The sequence below is a fragment of the Heptranchias perlo genome, chromosome 33, assembly GCF_035084215.1.
Source record: "Heptranchias perlo isolate sHepPer1 chromosome 33, sHepPer1.hap1, whole genome shotgun sequence".
In the NCBI taxonomy this organism is placed as follows: domain Eukaryota; kingdom Metazoa; phylum Chordata; class Chondrichthyes; order Hexanchiformes; family Hexanchidae; genus Heptranchias; species Heptranchias perlo.
The window spans coordinates 32,005,598-32,018,514 of record NC_090357.1 but is presented as its reverse complement, the minus strand read 5'-3'; the positions used below and the strand labels follow the sequence as shown (position 1 = coordinate 32,018,514).

The following is a 12,917-nucleotide window of genomic DNA, read 5'->3' as shown; positions in this document are numbered from 1 at the left end:
ATTATAGGCCTATTAATCTAATTTCTGGTGTGGGGAAGTTACTGGAATCTGTTATTAGGGACAGAGTTGGCTAAATAGTTGAAGGGAAAAATTTACAGGGCTATGGGGAATGGGACTAATTGGATAGCTCTTTCAAAGAGCCAGCACAGGCACGATGGGCCGAATGGTCTCTTCCTGTGCTGTACCTACTATGATTCTATGACAGAATTACATAGAACATACAACACAGAAACAAGCCATTCGACCCAACAGGTCCATTCCGGTGTTTATGCTCCACATGAGCCTCCTCCCTCCCTACTTCACCTAACCTTTTCAGCATATCCATCTATTCCTTTCTCCCTCATGTGTTTATCTAGCTTTCCCTTAAATGCATCTTTACTATTCACCTCAACTACTCCTTGTGGTAGCGAGTTCCACATTCTAACCGCTCTCTGGGTAAAGAGGTTTCCCCTGAATTCCCTATTGGATTTATTAGTGACTATCTTATATTTATGGCCCTTAGTTCTGGTCTGCCCCGCAAGTGGAAACACAATACTCCAGCTGAGGCCTAACCAGTGATTTATAAAGGTTTAGCATAACTTTCTTGCTTTTATACTCGATGCCTCTATTAATAAAGCCCAGGATCCCATATGATTTTTTTAAACAGCCTTCTCAACTTGTCCTGCCACCTTCTAAGATTAAGAAGCAGGACCTCAATGGTAGTAATCTCTGGATTACTCCCGGTGCCACACGCTGGTGAGTATAGAAATAGGAGGATGGAGCAGATGAATGCGTGGCTGGAGAGATGGTGCAGGAGGGAGGGCTTTACATTCCTGGGGCATTGGGACCGGTTCTGGGGGAGGTGGGACCGGTGCAAGCCGGACGAGTTGCACCTCAACAGGGCCGGGACCAATATCCTTGCGGGGAGGTTTGCTCGTGCTGTTGGGAGGGTTTAAACTAGCTTGGCGGGGATGGGAACCTGAGCGTAGATCCAGAAGGGAGAGAAACAGAGCTGGAAATAGAAGGCAGAGAATTAGTAAATGAGTTTGGAAGGCAGAGGAAACAAAGGTTAGAAAATAGACAACAAAGGAGTTTGGCAGTGTTTAATGGTATATACTCAATGCAAGGAGTCTAGTGAATAAGGCAGATGAGCTGAGGTCAAAGATAGACACGTGGAAGTACGATATTTTAGTTATTACTGAAACATGGCTTAAACAGGGGCAGGAATGGCAGCTCAACGTTCCTGGTTACAGGGTTTTCAGACAAGATAGAGAGGGGGATAAAAAAGGAGGGGGGGTGGCAATATCGGTTAAAGAAACAATTACGGCTGTGAGGAGGGATGATGTGTTAGAAGGATCATCAAATGAGGCCTTATGGGTTGAGCTAAGGAACAAAAAAGGGGCAGTCACACTGCTCGGAGTGTACTATAGACCCCTTTAGACACATTTCTGAGAAGTACAAAAACAATAGGGCAGTAATAGTGGGGGATTTCAACTACCCGAATATTAACTGGGATACAAACAGTGCAAAAGGTATAGAGGGCACAGAATTCTTAAATTGCATTCAGGAGAACTTTTTTAGCCAGTACGTAGCAAGCCCAACAAGTTTTGGTGTCCATACTTAAGAAAAGACATACTTGCTCTCGAGGCAGTACAAAGAAGGTTCACTCGGTTAATCCCGGGGATGAGGGGGCGGACATATGAGGAGAGGTTGAGTAGATTGGGACTCTACTCATTGGAGTTCAGAAGAATGAGAGGCGATCTTATTGAAACATATAAGATTGTGAAGGGGCTTGATCGGGTGGATGCGGTAAGGATGTTCCCAAGGATGGGTGAAACTAGAACGAGGGGGCATAATCTTAGAATAAGGGGCTGCTCTTTCAAAACTGAGATGAGGAGAAACTTCTTCACTCAGAGGGTGGTATGTCTGTGGAATTTGCTGCCCCAGGAAGCTGTGGAAGCTACATCATTAAATAAATTTAAAACAGAAATAGACAGTTTCCTAGAAGTAAAGGGAATTAGGGGTTACGGGGAGCGGGCAGGAAATTGGACATGATTTTAGATTTGAGGTTAGGACCCGATCAGCCATGATCTTATTGAATGGCGGAGCAGGCTCGAGGGGCCGATTGGCCAACTCCTGCTCCTATTTCTTATGTTCTTATGAGGGGAGGCAGTTCTGGATTTAGTTTTAGGGAATGAAGCTGGGCAGGTGGAAGGAGTATCAGTGGGAGAGCATTTTGGTGGTTGTGATCATAATTCAGTCAGATTTAGCATAGTTATGGAAAAGGACAAAGATAGAACAGGAGTAAAAGTTCTAAATTGGGGAAAGGCCAATTTTACTAAGCTGAGAAGTGATTTAGCAAAAGTGGACTAGAAACAGCTACTTGAAGGTAAATCAGTGTCAGAGCAGTGGGAGGCATTCAAGGGGAAGATTCAAGGGGTTCAGAGTAAACATGTTCCCACAAAGAAAAAGGGTGGGACTGCCAAATATAAAGCCCCCTGCATGACAAGGAACATGCAGGGTAAGATAAGGCCAAAAAAGGGAAGCTCATGTCAGACACCAAAAGCTCAATACTGCAGAAAGCCTAGAGGAGTATAGAAATTGCAGAGGTGAAATTACAATGGAAATTAGGAAAGCAAAGAGAGGGCATGAAAAAATACTGGCAAGTAAAATTAAGGAAAACCCAAAGATGTTTTATAAATACATAGAATCATAGAAGTTTACAACATGGAAACAGGCCCTTCGGCCCAACATGTCCATGTCGCCCAGTTTATACCACTAAGCTAGTCCCAATTGCCTGCACTTGGCCCATATCCCTCTATACCCATCTTACCCATGTAACTGTCCAAAATAGAAAAATAACATAAAGAGCAAGAGGATAACTAAGGAAAGAGTAGGGCCTATTAGAGACCAAAAAGGTAACCTATGGGTGGAGGCGGAAAATGTGGGTATGGTTATTAATAAGTTCTTTGTGTCTGTCTTCACAAGAGAGGGGGACAATGCAGAGATTGTAATTGAGGAGGAGTGTGAAATATTGGATGGGATAAACATAGTGAGAGAGGAAGTATTAAGGGGTTTAGCATCTTTGAAAGTAGATAAATCGCCAGGCCCGGATGAAATGTATCCCAGGCTGTTAAGAGAAGCAAGGGAGGAAATAGCGGAGGCTCTGACTATCATTTCCAATCCTCCCTGGTTACAGGCATAGTGCCAGAGGATTGGAGGACTGCTAACGTTGTACTGTTGTTTAAAAAGGAAGAAAGAGATAGGCCGAGTAATTATAGGCCAGTCAGTCTAACCTCGGTGGTTGGCAAATGATTGGAATCAATTCTGAAGGACAGGATAAATTGTCATTTAGAAAGGTGTGGCTTAATGAAGGACAGTCAGCATGGATTTGTTAAGGGAAGGTTGTGTCTGACTAACATGATTGAATTTTTTTTGAGCAGGTAACGAGGGTCGATGAGGGTGACGCATTTGATGTAGTGTACATGGATTTTAGCAAGGCTTTTGACAAGGTCCCACGTGGCAGACTGGTCAAAAAAGTAAAAGCCCATGGGATCCAAGGGAAAGTGGCTAGTTGGATCCAAAATTGGCTCAGTGGCAGAAAGCAAAGGGTAATGGTGACTGGTGTTTTTGTGACTAGAAGGCTGTTTCCTGTGGGGCCCAGCAAGGCTCAGTACCAGGTTCCTTGCTTTTTGTGGTATATGTTAATAATTTGGACTTAAATGTATGGGGCTTGATTAAGAAGTTTGCAGATGATACAAAAATTGGCCGTGTGGTTGATAGTGAGGAGGAAAGCTGTAGACTGCAGGAAGATATCAATGGACTGGTCAGGTGGACAGAAAAGTGGCAAATGGAATTCAATCCAGAGAAGTGTGAGGTAATGTATTTGGGGAGGGCAAATAAGGCAAGGGAGTATACAATAAATGGGAGGATACTGAGAGGTGTAGAGGAAGAGAGGGACCTCGGAGTGAATGTCCACAGATCCCTGAAGTGGATAGGAAGGACCTATTTCCCTTAGCAGAGAGGTCAATAACCAGGGTGCATAGATTTGAAGTGATTGGTAGAAGGATTAGAATCATAGAATCATAGAAGTTACAACATGGAAACAGGCCCTTCGGCCCAACATGTCCATGTCGCCCAGTTTATACCACTAAGCTAGTCCCAATTGCCTGCACTTGGCCCATATCCCTCAATACCCATCTTACCCATGTAACTGTCCAAATGCTTTTTAAAAGACAAAATTGTACCCGCCTCTACTACTGCCTCTGGCAGCTCGTTCCAGACACTCACCACCCTTTGAGTGAAAAAATTGCCCCTCTGGACCCTTTTGCATCTCTCCCCTCTCACCTTAAATCTATGCCCCCTCGTTATAGACTCCCCTACCTTTGGGAAAAGATTTTGACTATCGACCTTATCTATGCCCCTCATTATTTTATAGACTTCTATAAGATCACCCCTTAACCTCCTACTCTCCAGGGAAAAAAGTCCCAGTCTGTCTAACCTCTCCCTGTAAGTCAAACCATCAAGTCCCGGTAGCATCCTAGTAAATCTTTTCTGCACTCTTTCTAGTTTAATAATATCCTTTCTATAATAGGGTGACCAGAACTGTACACAGTACTCCAAGTGTGGCCTCACCAATGCCCTGTACAACTTCAACAAGACATCCCAACTCCTGCATTCAATGTTCTGACCAATGAAACCAAGCATGCCGAATGCCTTCTTCACCACCCTATCCACCTGTGACTCCACTTTCAAGGAGCTATGAATCTGTACTCCTAGATCTCTTTGTTCTATAACTCTCCCCAACGCCCTACCATTAACGGAGTAGGTCCTGGCCCGATTCGATCTACCAAAATGCATCACCTCACATTTATCTAAATTAAACTCCATCTGCCATTCATCGGCCCACTGGCCCAATTGATCAAGATCCCGTTGCAATCCCAGATAACCTTCTTCACTGTCCACAATGCCACCAATCTTGGTGTCATCTGCAAACTTACTAACCATGCCTCCTAAATTCTCATCCAAATCATTAATATAAATAACAAATAACAGCGGACCCAGCACCGATCCCTGAGGCACACCGCTGGACACAGGCATCCAGTTTGAAAAACAACCCTCCACAACCACCCTCTGTCTTCTGTCGTCAAGCCAATTTTGTATCCAATTGGCTACCTCACCTTGGATCCCATGAGATTTAACCTTATGTAACAACCTACCATGCGGTACCTTGTCAAATGCTTTGCTGAAGTCCATGTAGACCACGTCTACTGCACAGCCCTCATCTATCTTCTTGGTTACCCCTTCAAAAAACTCAATCAAATTCGTGAGACATGATTTTCCTCTCACAAAACCATGCTGACTGTTCCTAATTAGTCCCTGCCTCTCCAAATGCCTGTAGATCCTGTCCCTCAGAATACCCTCTAACAACTTACCCACTACAGATGTCAGGCTCACTGGTCTGTAGTTCCCAGGCTTTTCCCTGCCGCCCTTAAACAAAGGCACAACATTTGCTACCCTCCAATCTTCAGGCACCTCATCTGTAGCGGTGAATGATTCAAATATCTCTGCTAGGGGACCCGCAATTTCCTCCCTAACCTCCCATAATGTCCTGGGATACATTTCATCAGGTCCCGGAGATTTATCTACCTTGATGCGCGTTAAGACTTCCAGCACCTCCCTCTCTGTAATATGTACACTCCTCAAGACATCACTATTTATTTCCCCAAGTTCCCTAACATCCATGCCTTTCTCAACCGTAAATACCGATGTGAAATATTCATTCAGGATCTCACCCATTTCTTGTGGTTCCGCACATAGATGACCTTGTTGATCCTTAAGAGGCCCTACTCTCTCCCTAGTTACCCTTTTGCCCTTTATGTATTTGTAGAAGCTCTTTGGATTCACCTTTGCCTGATCTGCCAAAGCAATCTCATATCCCCTTTTTGCCCTCCTGATTTCTCTCTTAACTCTACTCCGGCAATCTCTATACTCTTCAAGGGATCCACTTGATCCCAGCTGCCTATGCATGTCATATGCCTCCTTCTTCTTTTTGACTAGTGCCTCAATCTCCCGAGTCATCCAAGGTTCCCTACTTCTACCAGCCTTGCCCTTCACTTTATAAGGAATGTGCTTACCCTGAACCCTGGTTAACACACTTTTGAAAGCCTCCCACTTACCAGACGTCCCTTTGCCTGCCAACAGACTCTCCCAATCAACTTCTGAAAGTTCCTGTCTAATAGAGGGGAGCTGAGGAGAATTCTTTTCACCCAGAGGGTGGTGGGGGTCTGGAACTCACTGCCTGAAAGGGTGGGAGAGGCAGAAACCCTCAACTCATTTAAAAAGTTCTTGGATGTGCACCTGAAGTGCTGTAACCCACAGGGCTACGGACCAAGTGCTGGAAAGTGGGATTAAGCTGGATAGTTCTTTTTCGGCCGGCACGGACACGATGGGCCGAATAGCCTCCTTCTGTGCCGTAACTTTCTATGATACACTCTGTTCCTGCACCCCTATTAAAATTGTACCATTCACTTTATATTGTCTCTCCTCATTCACTTCACACTTCTGCTTAAATTTCATCTGCCATGTGTCTGCCCGTTTCACCAGTCAGACTACGTCCTCCTGAAGTCTGTTACTATCCTCCATATTGTTTATGATATTTCCGAGTTTCAAGCATGACCTTCCCTTTTGAAATCCGTGCTGACTATTCTTTATTATATTTTTGGTTTCTAGATGTTTTTCTATTATATCTTTGAGTAAAGATTCCATTATCTTTCATACCATCGACATTAAGCTAATTGGTTTTTAATTCCCTGGACTTTTAAAAATATATCAATAACATTGGCTGTCTGCAGACCTCTGGCACTATTCCCGTTTCTGATGAACTTTTATATAAAATAGTGCCTCTGCTGTCTCTTCTCTAACTTCATTTAATATGCGTGGATGCTTACTATTTCTCTTTATATTCCTTGTTAATTTCATTTCATAGTTTCTCATGGGATCCAAGGTGAGGTAGCCAATTGGATACAAAATTGGCTTGACGACAGAAGACAGAGGGTGGTTGTCGAGGGTTGTTTTTCAAACTGGATGCCTGTGTCCAGCGGTGTGCCTCAGGGATCGGTGCTGGGTCCGCTGTTATTTGTTATTTATATTAATGATTTGGATGAGAATTTAGGAGGCATGGTTAGTAAGTTTGCAGATGACACCAAGATTGGTGGCATTGTGGACAGTGAAGAAGGTTATCTAGGATTGCAACGGGATCTTGATAAATTGGGCCAGTGGGCCGATGAATGGCAAATTTAGATAAATGTGAGGTGATGCATTTTGGTAGATCGAATCGGGCCAGGACCTACTCCGTTAATGGTAGGGCGTTGGGGAGAGTTATAGAACAAAGAGATCTAGGAGTACAGGTTCATAGCTCCTTAAAAGTGGAGTCACAGGTGGATAGGGTGGTGAAGAAGGCATTCAGCATGCTTGGTTTCATTGGTCAGAACATTGAATGCAGGAGTTGGGATGTCTTGTTGAAGTTGTACAGGGCATTGGTGAGGCCACACTTGGAGTACTGTGTACAGTTCTGGTCACCCTATTATAGAAAGGATATTATTAAACTAGAAAGAGTGCAGAAAAGATTTACTAGGATGCTACCGGGACTTGATGGTTTGACTTACAGGGAGAGGTTCGACAGACTGGGACTTTTTTCCCTGGAGAGTAGGAGGTTAAGGGGTGATCTTATAGAAGTCTATAAAATAATGAGGGGCATAGATAAGGTCGATAGTCAAAATCTTTTCCCAAAGGTAGGGGAGTCTATAACGAGGGGGCACAGATTTAAGGTGAGAGGGGAGAGATACAAAAGGATCCAGAGGGGCAATTTTTTCACTCAAAGGGTGGTGAGTGTCTGGAACGAGCTGCCAGAGGCAGTAGTAGAGGCGGGTACAATTTTGTCTTTTAAAAAGCATTTGGACAGTTACATGGGTAAGATGGGTATTGAGGGATATGGGCCAAGTGCAGGCAATTGGGACTAGCTTAGTGGTATAAACTGGGCGACATGGACATGTTGGGCCGAAGGGCCTGTTTCCATGTTGTAACTTCTATGATTCTATGATTCTTTGCCTTCCCAATTGTTTTTTTTAACTTCTTTCCAAACCTTATTGTAATCCCTTTTGTCATCTTCTCCGTTGTTGTCTGTGTACTTAGTGAATGCCTTTTTCTTCAGTTTCAGTTTTGCTCTTATTTCTTTATCCATCCATGGGGTATCATTACTGGCCTGTTTGGTCTTGCTTTTTAGTGGGATATATTTCTCCTGGACTCTATTGTTCACCATTTTAAATGTTCCCCACTGCTGTTCTATTTCTTTGTTTATCAGTAAATTTTTTCTAGATTATTTTCCCCAGATCTATTCTCATCAGCTTTTTTCCAATTTATTACTTTGGTCTTTGTCTTACTTATGTCCTTCTCAATCTTTATGTTAAACCTCATTATGTTGTGATCACTGTTGCCTAGTTGTTCCCCGACGCTTACTTCTCTTATCTGTCCTGGTTCATTTCCCATTACTAGATCCAGCAGTGATTCCTCTCTTGTTGTGATTTTTACACACTGGGTAAGAAAGGAGCCCAGCACACACTGTAAAAACTCCATTCCCTGTATCCCTTTACCTCCTTCTTCTTGCCAGTTTATTTGGGGATAGTTAAAATCTCCCATGATCATTATTCTATGTCATTTACTCATTTCACATATTTGCTCACATATTTCTTCCTCCACCTCCTTCCACTATTCGGTGGTCTGTAGTATATCCCTAGTAGTGTGATCAATCCCTTATCTTTTATTTCAATCAGTATGGATTCTGTTTCTATCCTTCTGTTAGTTATTTTTCCTTCTGTCATTGTGTTATCTCTAATTAGTACAGTGACTCCACCTTCTTCCTTCCCTATCCTTTCTGATTATTTTGTAACCTGCAATATTTCGTTGCCAGTCCTGTTCTTTATGTAGCCATGTTTCAGTTATTCCCACATCTGGTTCCTCACTATGGATTATTGCTCCAGTTCCCCATTTTCAGATGCTGTGTACAGTACTGTACAGGTGGTTTAATTCATCTTTAATAGTTCCTTTTACTTTATTTTTAACCGTCCTTTTATAACTGTATTTTGTTCCTTGACTGTTTATGTTCTCTTTATTCCTTACTCTGGTGGTGGGGGGGGGGGGTCCTGACCTTTACACTCATCTCCTGTTTCTTTTATCTTTAAGCTTTTGTTATTGCTACCAGATAGTAAAGTATTCTACAGATATATAAATAGCAAAAGAAAAATCAAAATAGGGATTGAGCCACTAAAGGATGCACAAGATAAACCCACAGGCAATGACAGCAAAATGGAAGAACTATTGAATAATTACTTTGCCTCAGTATTTACCAGGGAGACTAACGCAGTGGGCATGAGATTAGAAGAAGAGATCAAAAAGACATAAAAATATTTAAGATAGAAAGGGGGGAGATAATTGATAAACTAATCAAACTTAGAGAGGATAAAACCCCTGGTCAAGATGGATAACATCCGTGAATATTAGAAGAAGTTAGGGAGGAGATAACAGAGGCACTATTACATAGATAGAAAAATTCATTCGAAAAGGGAATAGTGTCAGAGGACCAGTGGACAGCTAATGTGATTCCTATATTTAAAAAGGGAGATCGAAGAAGTCCAGGGAACTATAGACCAATTAACTTAATGTCAGTGATAGGAAAGATAGTGGAATCTTTACTCAAAGATGTAATAGGAAAATATCTAGAGAATGAAAATATAATAAAGAATAGTCAGCACGGATTTCAGAAGGGAAAGTCAGGCTTGACCAACATTATTAAATTCTTTGACGAAGTAACAGAAAGGGTAGACAAGATGTAATATATTTGAATTTTCAAAAGGCCTTTGATAAGGTACCACATTGTAAACTCATGACTAAGGCCAGAGCATGTGGAGTTGGGACAAATAGCAGAATGGATAGCAAGCTGGCTACAAAACAGAAAACAGAGAGTAGGGGTTAAGGGTAGTTACTCAGACTGGCAAAAGGTGGGAAGTGGTGTTCCCCGAGGATCAGTGCTGGGACCACTGATGTTCACCATTTACATAAACAATTTGGACTCGGGAATCGGAAATACAATTTCAAAATTTGCGGACGACACGAAATTGGGAGAAAAGTTAATACTGAGGAGGACTGTGACAAAATACAGGAAGATATTAATAAACTTGCAGAATGGGCATGTAATTGGCAAATGAATTTTAATATTGATGAGTGAGTTGGTGCATTTTGATAGGAAGAATAAGGCAGCCACATACTGCTTGGATAATTAGAATTTGAATGGGGTAGAGGGGCAGAGGGATCTGGGGGTACAGATACACAAATCACTAAAAGTAGCAACACGGGTTAATAAGGCCATAAAAAGGCAAACCAAGCACTGGGGTTCATTTGTAGAGGGATAGAATTGAAAAGCAGAGAAATTATGTTAAACTTGTATAGAACCTTGGTTAGACCACACTTGGATTACTGTGCGCAGTTCTGGTCTCTGTATTCTAGAAAGGATATAGATGCATTGGAGAGGGTGCAAAAAAGATTCAGACCAGAACCGAGAGGATATACTTAACATGAAAGGCAGAACAGGCTGGGGCTCTTTTCTCTTGAAAGGAGAAGGCTGAGGGGTGACCTAATAGAGGTCTTTAAGATAATGAAAGGGTTTGATAGGGTACACGTAGAGAAAATGATTCCACTTGTGGGGGAGTCCAAAACTAGAGGTCATAAATATAAAATAGTCGCTAATAAATCCAATAGGGAATTCAGGAGAAACATCTTTACCCAAAGAGTGGTAAGAATGTGGAACTCACTACCACAAGGAATAGTTGAGGTGACTAGAATAGATGCATTTAAGGGGATCCTAATAAACATATGAGGGAGAAAGGAATAGAAGGATATGCTGATAAGGGTAGATGAAGTAGGGAGGGAGGAGGCTCGTGTGGAGCATAAACACCAGCACAGACCAGTGGGGTCGAATGATCTGTTTCTGTGCTGTAGTTTTGATGCAACTCCATGGTGGGGGGAGTCCAGACAAGGGAACATAACCTTAAAATTAGAGCTAGGCCGTTCAGGGGTGATGTCAGGAAGCACTTCTTCACACAAAGGGGAGTGGAAATTTGGAATTCTCTCCCCCAAAAAGCTGTTGAGGCTGGGGCTCAATTGAAAATGTCCAAACTGAGATTGCTAGATTTTTGTTAGGCGAGGGTATTAAGGGTTACCGAACCAAGGCGGGTAAATGGAGTTACGATACAGATCAGCCATGATCTAATTGAATAGCAGAACAGGCTGAATGGCCTACACCTGTTCCTACGTCCCATAGCCCAGCGACCCTGTCTGTGTGCCTCCGTACTACAGTATTTAATCTAACCCTATCTTTGTGCGTTTGATTTCTGCAGCTTCGTGCTCATTAGGTGCTGCGTATGCCTCCATTCTCATGGCTCGAGATCACCTTAAAGTCCGCAAGCAGTTTGGGCAACCTCTTGCCAACAGTCAGGTACGAAAGATCCTTCCCGTAGAACTGCAGTTCTTGGAGAGTGATGCACGTGAGTGTGGAGTGCCGCCTTTAGGCAGTTTTTTAATGTTGCTCTGTGTGCAGTACTCTCACTGCCAAAGACATGTTGTCGAGTGAAGGAGATGTTCAGGATGCGGCTTTTCAGAGATCCTGAAAGCTTGTGCTGAGAAGGTGCAAGTGTAGCCGCCACCTTAACCCATTAAGGACCAGCGACCCACTACAAAGAAAATCAATGGAACCAGAGTAGTGTGGAAGCAGTCTCCATTGTCCCCCTGCTAGTGCCCGAGTATCACCTTTCACCTCACCGCTGGGGAGTCCAAGTCACTCCAAAGTAATCAAGTTAACATGAGCGGATAAATGTGATAATGTACACACCCCCATGGAATATCCTAATGATACGAGTTTCAAACCAATACAATGAAACCACGGTATTTCTGTTAAATGCTTGCAGTATTATCAAGGACTTTTAAAATCCCACTCAAAAACTAGTCCAACTTCAAGAAGGGGAGGAAGAAAATTCGAGGGATAAATTAAGTGCCCCCATGAGCCCATGTAGTGGTTCAGTCTGAAACACTTGGCACATGAGAGTTGGGTTGAGGGGCGTGACTCTGTGCTGTAACATTCTGTGATGGGGTATTGTAAATTCCACACTGGAATATAGTTCTTAAAGTCACCTGGTCCGGATGGGATGCATCCTAGCTTGCTGAGGAATGTAATGGTGGTGGTAGCAGAGGCACTGGCCACAATCTTCCACTCCTGCTTAGGTATGGGAGTAGTGCCAGAGGACTGGAGGATTGCAAATATTACACCCTTGTTCAAAAAAGGGGAGAAGGATAAACCCGGCAACTACAGGCCCGTCAGCCTAATGTCGGTGGTGGGGAAACTTTTAGAAATAATACTCCAGCACAAAATTAATCGGCACTTGTTAGCAAAATTAAAGCCCATGGGATTAAAGGGACAGTGTCAGCATAGATACAATATTGGCTAGGGGACAGAAAGCAGAGAGTAGGTTTTTCAGATTGGAGGGAAGTATACAGTGGTGTTCCCTGGGGTCAGTATTGGGACCACTGCTCTGTTAATGACCTGGACTTGGGTACTCGGTAGGGTTCCCAACCCTGCCGGAATGATCAGAAGTGTCCCGGAATCGGGGGTTCCTATCTCGAGCGCGGCCTCCAGCAGCCCGGGAGATCAGCGATTTGGGGAGAGAGGTGGGGGCTCGGGGGGAGTGATGGGGAATGAGGGTTTGGGGAGAGAGGTGGGGGCTCGGGGGGAGCGATGGGGAATGAGGGTTTGCGGAGAGAGGTGGGGGCTCGGGGGGAGCGATGGGGAATGAGGGTTTGGGGAGAGAGGTGGGGGCTCAGGGGAGCGATGG

At 43.5% G+C, this 12,917-nt stretch overlaps 1 protein-coding gene across 1 annotated transcript in view; it reads left to right on the top strand.

Moving 5' to 3' along the window:
* acad8 (acyl-CoA dehydrogenase family, member 8) overlaps positions 1-12,917 on the top strand; it is an 85,257-nt gene that overhangs the window by 53,603 nt on the left and 18,737 nt on the right. The window contains exon 7 of the mRNA XM_067971114.1: positions 11,430-11,527. Coding sequence (XP_067827215.1) covers positions 11,430-11,527 — 98 coding nt within the window. The remainder of the gene's footprint in view (positions 1-11,429; positions 11,528-12,917) is intronic.